The 14,921-nt window shown below is 40.4% G+C and overlaps 1 protein-coding gene across 1 annotated transcript in view; it reads right to left on the minus strand.

The window, feature by feature from the left end:
* LOC133538818 (coiled-coil domain-containing protein 40-like) overlaps positions 1 to 14,921 on the minus strand; it is a 58,782-nt gene that overhangs the window by 13,240 nt on the left and 30,621 nt on the right. The window contains exons 11-14 of the mRNA XM_061880627.1: positions 4,287 to 4,532; positions 3,995 to 4,208; positions 3,731 to 3,900; positions 3,530 to 3,621 (exon numbers count right to left, since the gene is read on the minus strand). Of these exons, the coding sequence (XP_061736611.1) occupies positions 3,530 to 3,621; positions 3,731 to 3,900; positions 3,995 to 4,208; positions 4,287 to 4,532 (722 nt within the window). The remainder of the gene's footprint in view (positions 1 to 3,529; positions 3,622 to 3,730; positions 3,901 to 3,994; positions 4,209 to 4,286; positions 4,533 to 14,921) is intronic.

The raw sequence follows: 14,921 nt of genomic DNA on the forward strand, positions 1-14,921 counted from the left end.
CGGTGGGTCCGATGGGGTATTCATATGGATATTAAAGTCCCCCATTATGATTATAGAGGCAGCGGTGTGGCAGACTTCATAGTGAGCACCTCAAACGATTTATATTTATTATTTATGTTAGGACTAAGGTTAAAGTTTTCGTTGTATATTAGTGCGACCCCCCACCCCTTTTAAGCGGACGGGCAATATGCGCATTTGTAAAGTTAGGAGGACATGCCTCATTTAGCGCAAAAAAGTCGTTTGGTTTAAGCCAGGTTTCGCTGAGACCGATGACGTTAAGATTGTTGTCTCTGATAATATCATTAACTAATAACGTTTTGGGAGACAATGATCTTATGTTTAAAAAACCTATATTATAGGTAGTGGGCTGTTTTAGGGAGTTTTTGATCAAATTATCCGTAGTAGCAATATTAATAATGTTGTGTTTATTATGCCCAGTGCATTTAGTATAGTTACGACCATATCTAGGAATTGATACGACAGGAATTTTCCGATTGTTTGATTGTTGCTTTGATAAACTGCACGCATCTTGGTTAGCCACCTCAGTAACGGGAATTTTCCGATTGTTTGTTTGTTGCTTTGATAAACTGCACGCATCATGGTTAGCCACCTCAGTAACGGAGATTTTCCGATTGTTTGATTGTTGCTTTGATAAACTGCACGCATCATGGTTAGCCATCTCAGTAACGGGGATTTTCCGATTGTTTGTTTGTTGCTTTGATAAACTGCATGCATCATAGTTAGCCACCACGGTAAATCACATGTCCAACTCTGAAACACTCAAAGCAGAAAAAACGTGTTCTAATTTAACTGACTCCTTACCCAGACCAGTAGTCTCGCATTTTCCATTTAAATCGGTCTTCAGGATGGAGGGAAGTGGTGTTCTGTGGGGATTAGCCTTCTGCTTTGTTTTTAGCCCCGCTCGACATCCGCATTTCCGATCACACCGCTGGCGTCTGCTCCGTAGACGGCCCCCGCTGCTACTATACTCCCCTGCTTCACAGGCCGCTGGATGTAGCCGCCGACGGATTCCCATGCTAGTTAGCATGTTTAGCACGCACGCGTCTATCAGTCCAAAACGGCCCGATATGTCCACATCCAGAAGTGTCTGGCGGTCGTACGTGATCACGGAGTGACCACGATGTGAGCCAGCCATAAAGTTTGTAGAATTGTCCGGTATTTTTGCCAAATGTTCCATCTTTAGCAATAGCCCCTCGAGGACGCAGCCCGTCCGGGCGCCGCCATCTTGGATTATCTCCTTTGAGGCACACATTAAAAGCGTTACTAAAACGGCCTTCTTTCATCTACGTAATATCGCTAAAATTCGCTCCATTCTGTCCACTAAAGACGCTGAGATCATTATCCATGCGTTTGTTACGTCTCGCCTCGACTACTGTAACGTATTATTTTCGGGTCTCCCCATGTCTAGCATTAAAAGATTACAGTTGGTACAAAATGCGGCTGCTAGACTTTTGACAAGAACAAGAAAGTTTGATCACATTACGCCTGTACTGGCTCATCTGCACTGGCTTCCTGTGCACTTAAGATGTGACTTTAAGGTTTTACTACTTACGTACAAAATACTACACGGTCTAGCTCCATCCTATCTTGCCGATTGTATTGTACCATATGTCCCGGCAAGAAATCTGCGTTCAAAGGACTCCGGCTTGTTAGTGATTCCCAAAGCCCAAAAAAAGTCTGCGGGCTATAGAGCGTTTTCCGTTCGGGCTCCAGTACTCTGGAATACCCTCCCGGTAACAGTTCGAGATGCCACCTCAGTAGAAGCATTTAAGTCTCACCTTAAAACTCATTTGTATACTCTAGCCTTTAAATAGACTCCCTTTTTAGACCAGTTGATCTGCCGTTTCTTTTCTTTTTCTTCTATGTCCCACTCTCCCTTGTGGAGGGGGTCCGGTCCGATCCAGTGGCCATGTACTGCTTGCCTGTGTATCGGCTGGGGACATCTCTGCGCTGCTGATCCGCCTCCGCTTGGGATGGTTTCCTGCTGGCTCCGCTGTGAACGGGACTCTCGCTGCTGTGTTGGATCCGCTTTGGACTGGACTCTCGCGACTGTGTTGGATCCATTGTGGATTGAACTTTCACAGTATCATGTTAGACCCGCTCGACATCCATTGCTTTCCTCCTCTCTAAGGTTCTCATAGTCATTATTGTCACCGACGTCCCACTGGGTCATTATTGTCACCGATGTCCCACTGGGTGTGAGTTTTCCTTGCCCTTATGTGGGCCTACCGAGGATGTCGTGGTGGTTTGTGCAGCCCTTTGAGACACTAGTGATTTAGGGCTATATAAGTAAAAATTGATTGATTGATTGATCTATGTTGTCTGTTGCCATCATGAATGTTGGCTATAGCGTTATGGGGTTGCTTTTTGATTGGCCAGCGATTTACACGGTGTTGCGCACATGACGGCAAGTGAGTGAGTCTGTTCTGAAGCCCACAGTAAAGAGACGTAACTTCATCACCTCGCCAGGTTATTGACTCCAACCCAATATATTACAGCGCACCGCAGGTTGTGTTAACAATGCAGAGCGAGGCACAACACACGGCAGGCTAGCAGCGACCGGGCTAGGACAACCTGCAAAAGTCAGAGTTGGAAGACCCTCCTGCCTCGTTAACATCTCCCGTTTGGGAACACTTTGGTTGCACGGTGCGATACAACAATGGACGACGTAGGTTTGCCGACATTGTTCAGCAACAGTAGGGTACGCTTCTGCCAACACGTCAAACATGCTTATTTACCCCTTTGAAGCGTCACCACCGCATTCAAGCAGCCTCTCCTTGGTGAGTCAGGCAGGGCTGAAGCAATAACAAATGTTTTTATAGCTGCAGATTTAAGTCTATATTTCATTAAAACTACATTTTGACCCACTTCTATGGTGGAAGAACATTAAGCCCATATATCCTCTTACTGCCAAGTTAGCCAGGCTGGAGGGTGGGTGGGGGGGGGGGGGGGGGGGGGGTAGAGAAAAGTTAATCTGAGGCTGAGTTGACTTGAAACTGTGTAGTGTTGCACTTTTTATATGTAGAAGAAAAGCTTTGTCATTTTATTTCATCTGAGCATCAACTGGAGGCAGTTTAATGTTGATTAACGTGGACCCCGACTTAAACAAGTTGAAAAACGTATTGGGGTGTTAGCATTCAGTGGTCATTTGTATGGAAATATGTACTGTACTGTGTAATCTACTAATAAAAGTCTCAATTAATCAAAAAAAGCACTTTATATGTAGAAAGGTTTTGTTAAGAAACCATTTTATATATGTTGACCACATTAACCCTGGCAATGGACCCTGTGTGTATATGTATGTTATGACATTGTTTACAAATTTGGTAAATAAATAACCAAAAAAATGTATATTTTGTTGTTTTCTTACTGTACCGTAAATTAACTGAACCGTGACCTCTAAAACAAGGTACGTACCGAACCGAAATCTTTGTGTACCGTTACACCCCTATATCAACTTAATGTAATTTAAGCTAATTAAAAAAAAATAATTGAGCAAGAAACTGACTGGCTCTCCAACAGACCGGTGAAGAGTTTCTCTTTTTCCTCCAGAGTCTTTTCCAGTTTTAGTGCCATCTCTATGGACTCCCGGTCAGCATCCTAAACAAGTGGTAAATGTAAGATTATTTATATACATTTTGTAAATACATTTAGCAACAACTAGTAAAAAAAAAAATGAATTGAGTGTTATTGAGCAGCAAGGTCCTGCCTTAAGTTTGTGAAGAAAGTGGGCCTGCATGGCAGAGTTCTCCTGCTCCAAAGCGTGACACGACTGAGTGTTCTTGCTGAGAAGAGTGTTGAGCTTCAGCAGGTCTCTTTGAAGCATCCCACTGCTTTTCTCCAAGTCACTCTCCTCATGGTGCATCGTCTCAAACTGACCTTTAAGGAAGTATGTATCAGCAGTTACATTTCGCTAGCAGTGCAGTACATACTTTATCTGAGAGACTTTTTGCTTCATTTAAATATGACATACGTTCCAGATAAATCTTCTTTTGACGGATCACAGTGAACTTTGCCTGCGATTTGTTGTACTCCTTTCTATGTGCCTGTATGTCCAGGATCAGTCCCACGAGCGTTCCTTGATGCTTCAGCCAGAGCTGCTGGTCATTTTTGATTTTCTCAGATAATTTTTCAATCTGAGACTTTATTCCCTCTAAATTTATTTGCAAAGGACTGAGGTCCCCATGCTAGGAACACATGCACATGTGCGTATTACAATACATATTGATTAATGACTTTCCAGATAAACAGTCAAAATTTCTTACCCCAGTGTTAGTTCCAATGAGATAGATTTTATTGTTGTAGTTTAAAATGGCGGCCTGTTTCTGTGAGATGAGTAAATCCATCGAAAAACTGTCAGCCTGGGTAGATGTAACCACCTTGTTGTACTTTGTGATCTCTTCATCAAGCTCCTTTAGACTTCGGGATAAGTTTTCCAGTTTCTCATTTATCACATTGCTTTCCAATGTTGTTGCCATTACTTCACTCTCCAAATGCCACAGCTGATAAACCTAATAAAGACAGGAAATTATTAGAGGTCATCTTTGCATTTTTCATGTAAAGCAGGGGTCCCCAACCTTTTTTCCACCAGGGACCGGTTTAATGTATGCTTTATTTTTACAGACCGGCTTTCTACGTGTGGCAGATAAAAACAGTAAAAAAAATTGCCTTTGGCTACAATCTGAAAGTTAAGACGAATCAAATGCGATGGTTTATAAATTAACAAGATTAGGCAATTCCTGAAGGAATTGCATGTGAATGCTCCAATGCTGACAGAATGAAGTATGAATGTAAGAATAGTTAGAATGTTGGAATGTATTGAATGTTGAAGCATTTGAATATCCAGGAAAACCGGAATTTGGTTTGGAACTTGGGAAATACTAAGTTTGAATGTCCGGGATGAGTGAAATATGTTGAAGGTGGAATGGTTTGAATAGGTTGAAAAATTTTTGAATTGTGAAAAATGGATAATTCTTTTGGAATGGAGAAAATGTCAATAAAAACTGACAATTCCTGAAAAACTGACAATTCCTTTTTTTTTTTTTTTTCTTACAGTTTTTGAAAGGGAGCACAGAATTATTGAACAGGCTATATATTTTGAAGTTGGCACGGTTTGAGTGCTGCAATGAGGTGGCGACTTGTCCAGGGTGTACCCCGCCTTCCACCCGATTGTAGCTGAGATAGGCGCCAGCGCCCCCCGCGACCCCAGAAAGGGAATAAGCGGTATGAAATGGATGGATGGACGGTTTGAGTGGGAGTTGTGGAACTTTGAAAAATGTACCATACTTTTCAATGGGAATTTCAGTAAAACAGGGATTTTTTGGGAAAATGAAAAAAAAAAAGATTGTTCTGAATGAATTGAAGTGGTTGGTTTTGGAATTTTTCAAAATCGGGTCAAAGAAGGGTTTGAAAAAATTGGAATTTTGGGCATTCCTGGAATTGTTTTTGAACTTGAAAACATGATAGTTTCAATGTCCAGGATAAGTGGTGTATGTTGAAGGTGGAATGGTTTGAATAGTTTGAAAAATGTTTGAATTGTGAAAAATAAATAATTCATTAGGAATGGGGAAAATGTCAATAAAAACTGAGAATTCCTGGAAATCCGGGATTTATTTTTTTTTACAGTTATTTAATGGGAGCACAGAATTCTTGAACAGGCTGAACATTTTGAAGTTGGCACGGTTTGAGTGGGAGTTGTGGAACTTTGAAAAATGTACCATACTTTTCAATGGGAATTTCATGGAAATTTGGGGATTTCAGTAAAAGAGGGATTTTTTGGGGGAAAATGAAAAAAAAATTGAATGTTCTGAATAAATTGAAATGGTTGGTGTTGGAATTTTTCAAAATCAGTCGAAAAATATTGAAGTAGTAACATTTTTAACTAAAAAATTGTATTAAGGAATTCCTGTATTTTGAGGAAAACCGGGAATTTTTCAAGTCCGAAAACAACTTCATTTTTTGTCCTGATTAAGAGGAATGTTTTGATGGGGTAAATAAATAAATGATAAATGGGTTGTACTTGTATAGCGCTTTTCTACCTTCAAGGTACTCAAAGCGCTTTGACACTACTTCCACATTTACCCATTCACACACACATTCACACACTGATAGAGGGAGCTGCCATGCAAGGCGCCAACCAGCACCCATCAGGAGCAAGGGTGAAGTGTCTTGCTCAGGACACAACGGACGTGACGAGGTTGGTTCTAGGTGGGATTTGAACCAGTGACCCTCGGGTTACGCACGGCCACTCTCCCACTGCGCCACGCCGTCCCCGTAACAGTTGAAATGGGTTGAAAAATATGGAAGGAGTAGTCGCCAGAAAAAAAAGTCAAAAAAGGTTTTAAAAAACTGGAATTCTGGGCATTCATGGAATTGTTTTTGAACTTGAAAACATGATAGTTTCAATGTCCAGGATGAGTGGAATATGTTGAAGGTGGAATGGTTTGAATAGTTTGAAAAAATTTTGAATTGTGAAAAATAAATAATTCATTAGGAATGGGGAAAATGTCAATAAAAACTGAGAATTCCTGGAAATCCGGAATTTTTATTTATTTATTTTTTTACAGTTTTTTAATGGGAGCACATAATTCTTGAACAGGCTGAATATTTTGAAGTTGGCACGGTTTGAGTGGGAGTTGTGGAACTTTGAAAAATGTACCATACTTTTCAATGGGAATTTCATGGAAATTTGGGGATTTCAGTAAAAGAGGGATTTTTTGGGGAAAATGAAAAAAAAAATTGAATGTTCTGAATGAATTGAAATGGTTGGTGTTGGAATTTTTCAAAATCGGTCGAGAATTAATGAAGTAGTAACATTTTTAATTGAAAAATTGTATCAAGGAATTCCTGTATTTTGAAGAAAACGGAAATTTTTCAAGTTCGAAAAACAACTTTGTTTTTTGTCCTGATTAGCTGAGATAGGCGCCAGCGCCCCCCGCGACCCCAAAAAAGGGAATAAGCGGTAGAAAAATGGATGGATGGATGGATAAGAGGAATGTTTTGATGGGGTAACAGTTGAAATGGGTTGAAAAATGTGGAAGGAGTAGTCGCCAGAAAAAACAGTGTCAAGAAGGGTTTGAAAAAACTGGAATTCTGGGCATTCCTGGAATTGTTTTTGAACTTGAAAACATGATAGTTTCAATGTCCAGGATGAGTGGAATATGTTGAAGGTGGAATGGTTTGAATAGGTTGAAAAAATGTTTAATTGTGAAAAATGGATAATTCATTTGGAATGGGGAACATGTCAATAAAAACTGAGAATTCTTCGAAATCTGGGAATTTTTTTTTAATAGTTTTTGAAAGGGAGTCCCACTGGGTGTGAGTTTTCCTTGCCCTTATGTGGGCCTACCGAGGATGTCGTAGTGGTTTGTGCAGCCCTTTGAGACACTAGTGATTTAGGGCTATATAAGTAAACATTGATTGATTGATTGAATTCTTGAACAGGCTGAATATTTTGAAGTTGGCACGGTTTGAGTGGGAGTTGTGGAACTTTGAAAAATGTACCATACTTTTCAATGGGAATTTCATGGAAATTTGAAGATTTCGGTAAAAGAGGGAATTTTTGGGAAAAAAAAAAAAAAATTGAATGTTCTGAATTAATTGAAATGGTTGGTGTTGGAATTTTTCAAATCGGTCGAGAAATGTTGAAGTAGCATTTTTAATTGAGAAATTATTTTAAAGAATTCCTGTAATTTGAGGAAAACCGGGAATTTTTCAAGTTCGAAATACAACTTTGCTTTTTGTCTGGATTAAGAGGAAAGTTTTGACGGGGTAACATTTGAAATGGGTTGAAAAATGTGGAAGGACTAGTCGCCCGAAAAAAGGGTTGTGGATATGGACATATTGGGCCGTTTTGGACTGATAGACGCGGGCGTGCTAAACATGCTAACTAGCATGGGGATACGTCGGCGGCTACATCCAGCGGCCTGTGAAGCAGGGGAGTCTAGTAGCAGCGGGGGCCGTCTACGGAGCAGACGCCAGCGGTGTGATCGGAAACGCGGATGTCGAGCGGGGCTAAAAACAAAGCAGAAGGCTAATCCCCACAGAACACCACTTCCCTCCACCCCGAAGACGGATTTAGATGGAAAATGCGAGACTACTGGTCTGGGTAAGGAGTCAGTTAAATTAGAACAAGTTTTTTCTGCTTTGAGTGTTTCAGAGTTGGACATGTGTTTTACTGAGGTGGCTAACTATGATGCGTGCAGTTTATCAAAGCAACAAACAAACAATCGGAAAATCCCCGTTACTGAGGAGGCTAACCATGATGCGTGCAGTTTATCAAAGCAACAATCAAACAATCGGAACATTCCCGTCGTATCAATTCCTAGATATGGTCGTAATTATACTGAATGCACTGGGCATAATAAACACAACATTATTAATATTGCTACTACGGATAATTTGATCAAAAACTCCCTAAAACAGCCCACTACCTATAATATAGGTTTTTTAAACATAAGATCATTGTCTCCCAAAACGTTGTTAGTTAATGATATCATCAGAGACAACAATCTTAACGTCATCGGTCTCAGTGAAACCTGGCTTAAACCAAACGACTTTTTTGCGCTAAATGAGGCATGTCCTCCTAACTTTACACATGCGCATATTGCCCGTCCGCTCAAAAGGGGTGGGGGGGTCGCACTAATATACAACAAAACTTTAACCTTAGTCCTAACATAAATAATAAATATAAATCGTTTGAGGTGCTTACTATGAGGTCTGTCACACCGCTGCCTCTACACCTGGCTGTTATCTACCGCCCCCCAGGGCCCTGTTCGGACTTTATCAATGAATTCTCAGAGTTCGTTGCTGATCTAGTGACACACGCCGATAATATAATCATAATGGGGGACTTTAATATCCACATGAATACCCCATCGGACCCACCGTGCGTAGCGCTCCAGAGTATAATTGATAGCTGTGGTCTCACACAAATAATAAATGAACCCACACATCGCAACGGTAATACGATAGACCTAGTGCTTGTCAGGGGTATCACCGCTTCCAAAGTTACGATACTCCCGTATACTAAAGTATTGTCCGATCATTACCTTATAAAATTCGAGGTTCAGACGCATGTTCGTCAAACTAATAATAATAATAACTGCTATAGCAGCCGCAACATTAATACAGCCACAACGACAACTCTTGCTGACCTACTGCCCTCGGTAATGGCACCATTCCCAAAGTATGTGGGCTCTATTGATAACCTCACTAACAACTTTAACGACGCCCTGCGCGAAACCATTGATAACATAGCACCGCTAAAGTTAAAAAAGGCTCCAAAAAAGCGCACCCCGTGGTTTACAGAAGAAACTAGAGCTCAGAAATTATTATGCAGAAAGCTGGAACGCAAATGGCGCACGACTAAACTTGAGGTGCACCATCAAGCATTTAGTGATGGTTTAATAACTTATAAACGGATGCTTACCTTAGCTAAAGCTAATTATTACTCAAATCTCATCCACCGTAATAAAAACGATCCTAAATTTTTGTTTAATACGGTAGCATCGCTAACCCAACAAGGGACTCCTTCCAGTAGCTCCACCCACTCAGCTGATGACTTTATGCAATTCTTTAGTAAGAAAATTGAAGTCATTAGAAAGGAGATTAAAGACAATGCGTCCCAGCTACAACGGGGTTCTATTAACACTGACACGATTGTATATACGGCGGATACTGCCCTCCAAAATAGTTTCTCTCGTTTTGAGGAAATAACATTAGAGGAATTGTTACAACGTGTAAATGGAATAAAACAAACAACATGTTTACTTGACCCTCTTCCTGGGAAACTGATCAAGGAGCTCTTTGTATTATTAGGTCCATCAGTGCTAAATATTATAAACTTATCACTTTCCTCGGGCACTGTTCCCCTAGCATTCAAAAAAGCGGTTATTCATCCTCTTCTTAAAAGACCTAACCTCGATCCTGACCTCATGGTAAACTACCGACCGGTGTCTCACCTTCCCTTTATTTCAAAAATCCTCGAAAAAATTGTTGCGGAGCAGTTAAATGAACACTTAGCGTCTAACAATCTATGTGAAACCTTTCAATCCGGTTTCAGGGCAAATCACTCGACGGAGACAGCCCTCGCAAAAATGACTAATGATCTATTGCTAACGATGGATTCTGATGCGTCATCTATGTTGCTGCTCCTCGATCTTAGCGCTGCTTTCGATACCGTCGATCATAATATTTTATTAGAACGTATCAAAACACGAATTGGTATGTCAGACTTAGCCCTGTCTTGGTTTAACTCTTATCTTACTGATAGGATGCAGTGTGTCTCCCATAACAATGTGACCTCGGACTGCGTTAAGGTAACGTGTGGAGTTCCCCAGGGTTCGGTCCTTAGCCCTGCACTCTTCAGCATCTACATGCTGCCGCTAGGTGACATCATACGCAAATACGGTGTTAGCTTTCACTGTTATGCTGATGACACCCAACTCTACATGCCCCTAAAGCTGACCAACACGCCGGATTGTAGTCAGCTGGAGGCGTGTCTTAATGAAATTAAACAATGGATGTCCGCTAACTTTTTGCAACTCAACGCCAAAAAAACGGAAATGCTGATTATCGGTCCTGCTAGACACCGAACTCTATTTAATAATACAACTCTAACATTTGACAACCAAACAATTAAACAAGGCGACACGGTAAAGAATCTGGGTATTATCTACGACCCAACTCTCTCCTTTGAGGCACACATTAAAAGCGTTACTAAAACGGCCTTCTTTCATCTCCGTAATATCGCAAAAATTCGCTCCATTCTGTCCACTAAAGACGCTGAGATCATTATCCATGCGTTTGTTACGTCTCGCCTCGACTACTGTAACGTATTATTTTCGGGTCTCCCCATGTCTAGCATTAAAAGATTACAGTTGGTACAAAATGCGGCTGCTAGACTTTTGACAAGAACAAGAAAGTTTGATCACATTACGCCTGTACTGGCTCATCTGCACTGGCTTCCTGTGCACTTAAGATGTGACTTTAAGGTTTTACTACTTACGTATAAAATACTACACGGTCTAGCTCCATCCTATCTTGCCGATTGTATTGTACCATATGTCCCGGCAAGAAATCTGCGTTCAAAGGACTCCGGCTTGTTAGTGATTCCCAAAGCCCAAAAAAAGTCTGCGGGCTATAGAGCGTTTTCCGTTCGGGCTCCAGTACTCTGGAATGCCCTCCCGGTAACAGTTCGAGATACCACCTCAGTAGAAGCATTTAAGTCTCACCTTAAAACTCATTTGTATACTGTAGCCTTTAAATAGACTCCCTTTTTAGACCAGTTGATCTGCTGTTTCTTTTCTTTTTCTTCTATGTCCCACTCTCCCCTGTGGAGGGGGTCCGGTCCGATCCGGTGGCCATGTACTGCTTGCCTGTGTATCGGCTGGGGACATCTCTGCGCTGCTGATCCGCCTCCGCCTGGGATGGTTTCCTGGTGGCTCCGCTGTGAACGGGACTCTCGCTGCTGAGTTGGACCCGCTTTGGACTGGACTCTTGCGACTGTGTTGGATCCATTGTGGATTGAACTTTCACAGTATCATGTTAGACCCGCTCGACATCCATTGCTTTCCTCCTCTCTAAGGTTCTCATAATCATTATTGTCACAGACGTCCCACTGGATCATTATTGTCACCGATGTCCCACTGGGTGTGAGTTTTCCTTGCCCTTATGTGGGCCTACCGAGGATGTCGTGGTGGTTTGTGCAGCCCTTTGAGACTCTAGTGATTTAGGGCTATATAAGTAAACATTGATTGATTGATTGATTGAATTCCAGGCATTCCTGGAATGTTTTAACTTGAAAACATGATAGTTTCAATGTCCAGAATGAGTGGAATATGTTGAAAGTGGAATGGTTTGAATAGTTTGAAAAATGTTTGAATTGTGAAAAATAAATAATTCATTTGGAATGGGGAAAATGTCAATAAAAACTGAGAATTCATGGAAATCCGGGATTTTTTTTTCTACAGTTTTTTAATGGGAGCAAAGAATTCTTGAACAGGCTGAATATTTTGAATTTCGGCACGTTTTGAGTGGGAGTTGTGGAACTTTGAAAAATGTACCATACTTTTCAATGGGAATTTCATGGAAATTTGGGGATTTCAGTAAAAGAGGAATTTTTGGGGAAAATGCAAAAAAAATTGAATGTTCTGAATGAATTGAAATGGTTGGTGTTGGAATTTTTCAAAATCAGTCGAGAAATGTTGAAGTAGTAACATTTTTAATTGAAAATTGTATTAAGGAATTCCTGTATTTTGAGGAAAACCGGGAACTTTTGAAGTTCGAAAAACAACTTTGTTTTTTGTCTGGATTAAGAGGAAAGTTTTGACGGGGTAACAGTTGAAATGGGTTGAAAAATGTGGAAGGAGTAGTTGCTCGAAAAAAGGGTCAAAGAAGGGTTTGAAAAAACTGGAATTCTGGGCATTCATGGAATTGTTTTTGAACTTGAAAACATGATAGTTTCAATGTCCAGGATAAATGGTAAATGGATTGTACTTGTATAGCGCTTTTCTACCTTCAAGGTACTCAAAGCGCTTTAACACTACTTCCACATTCACACACTGATGGAGGGAGCTGCCATGCAAGGCGCTAACCACGAACCATCAGGAGCAAGGGTGAAGTTTCTTGCTCAAGGACACAACAGGTGTGACGAGGTTGGTAGAAGGTGGGGATTGAACCAAGAACCCTCAGGTTGCTGGCACGGCCACTCTCCCAACCGCGCCACGCCGTCCTATTCTAGTTTCTTCAAAATAACCACACTTTGCTCTGATTACTGCTTTGCACGTTCTTGGCATTCTCTCGATGGGCTTCAAGAGGTAGTCAGTCCCCTGCAAGGGTTTTCATGAAAATGAAGAAAACTGAAATGAGGTGTGTCCAAAATGTTGGCCTGTATTGTATATGTACATATACACATATACATTTTTTTCCAATGCGGCCCTCAATTCAAAACATTCGTACACCCAGAGTGTAAGCTATAATCATCAAAATGATATCAAACAAAGGCTTGAAATATCTGACATGTTCTGAGCTTCACTTTGTCAATGTAATTGCTGGAATAAACTTTTGCACAATACTACCATTTTCCTGGCTGTAGAATATACACTGGCACCATTTCTATATGAAGTAAACTAAAGGTTTGCATTAAAAAAAACAACATCAAGTCTTTTCATTTGTGTAAAATCATAATCGTACTTTTACGTGTTCATTGCTTTAAAATTGCACTCCTGTTGGGAAAATTGTTCCCGGTTTAGCAGTTTGGCGTAGCGACAATTGCGAATAACAAAGTATAAATGTAACCCTAACCCATTTAATGAAAAAGAGCGGCGACATATAGAATATGACATAATGATGTGTTTGAATAGGCCATGATAGCGGTGTAACAGCAAAGTATATCATTAGAGGTGTTGTACTTAGTAACCACAGCGTGTACAAGCCAGGTCGTCCTGCTCCTTACACGGGCTCCATGAGGAGCTCCTCCAAGTCGGAAGGTTCCAGCTCACGAAACGCGGCGTGACTGCCGATCACGAACAAGGTCGCTCCCAGAACCCAAAAAAAAAAAAAACAGGATGAGTGGAATATGTTGAAGGTGGAATGGTCTGAATAGTTTGAAAAATGTTTGAATTGTGAAAAATAAATAATTCATTAGGAATGGGGAAAATGTCAATAAAAACTGAGAATTCCTGGAAATCCGGAATTTTTTTTTTTTACAATTTTTGATGGGAGCACAGAATTCTTGAACAGGCTGAATACTTTGAAGTTGGCACGGTTTGAGTGGCCGTTGTGGAACTTTGAAAAATGTACCATACTTTTCAATGGGAATTTCATGGAAATTTGGGGATTTCAGTGAAAGAGGGATTTCTTGAGAAAATTAAAGAAAAATTGAATGTTCTGAATGAATTGAAATGGCTGGTGTTGGAATTTTTCGAAATCGGTCGAGAAATGTTGAAGTAGTAACATTTTCAATTGAAAAATTGTATTATGTAATTCCTGTATTTTGAGGAAAACCGGGAATTTTTGAAGTTCGAAAAACAACTTTGTTTTTTGTCCTGATTAGCTGAGATAGGCGCCAGCGCCCCCCGCGACCCCAAAAAAGGGAATAAGCGGTAGAAAAATGGATGGATGGATGGATAAGAGGAATGTTTTGATGGGGTAACAGTTGAAATGGGTTGAAAAATGTGGAAGGAGTAGTCGCCAGAAAAAACAGGGTCAAAGAAGGGTTTGAAAAAACTGGAATTCTGGGCATTCCTGGAATTGTTTTTGAACTTGAAAACATGATAGTTTCAATGTGCAGGATGAGTGGAATATGTTGAAGGTGGAATGGTTTGAATAGGTTGAAACATTTTTGAATTGTGAAAAATGGATAATTCATTTGGAATGGGGAACATGTCAATAAAAACTGAGAATTCTTCGAAATCCGGGAATTTTTTTTTGACAGTTTTTGAAAGGGAGCACAGAATTCTTGAACAGGCTGAATATTTTGAAGTTGGCACGGTTTGAGTGGGAGTTGTGGAATTTTGAAAAATGTACCATACTTTTCAATGGGAATTTTATGGAAAATTGGGGATTTCGGTAAAAGAGGGAATTTTTTGGAAAAAAAAAAATGGAATGTTCTAAATTAATTGAAATGGTTGGTGTTGGAATTTTTCAAAATCGGTCGAGAAATGTTGAAGTAACATTTTTAATTGAGAAATTATTTTAAAGAATTCCTGTAATTTGAGGAAAACCGGGAATTTTTCAAGTTCGAAAAACAACTTTGTTTTTTGTCCTGATTAAGAGGAATGTTTTGATGGGGTAACAGCTGAAATGGGTTGAAAAATTTGGAAGGAGTAGTCGCCCGAAAAAAGGGTCAAAGAAGGGTTTGAAAAAACTGGAATTTTGGGCATTCCTGGAATTGTTTT

This window comes from Nerophis ophidion, linkage group LG20, assembly GCF_033978795.1.
Source record: "Nerophis ophidion isolate RoL-2023_Sa linkage group LG20, RoL_Noph_v1.0, whole genome shotgun sequence".
NCBI classification, from domain to species: domain Eukaryota; kingdom Metazoa; phylum Chordata; class Actinopteri; order Syngnathiformes; family Syngnathidae; genus Nerophis; species Nerophis ophidion.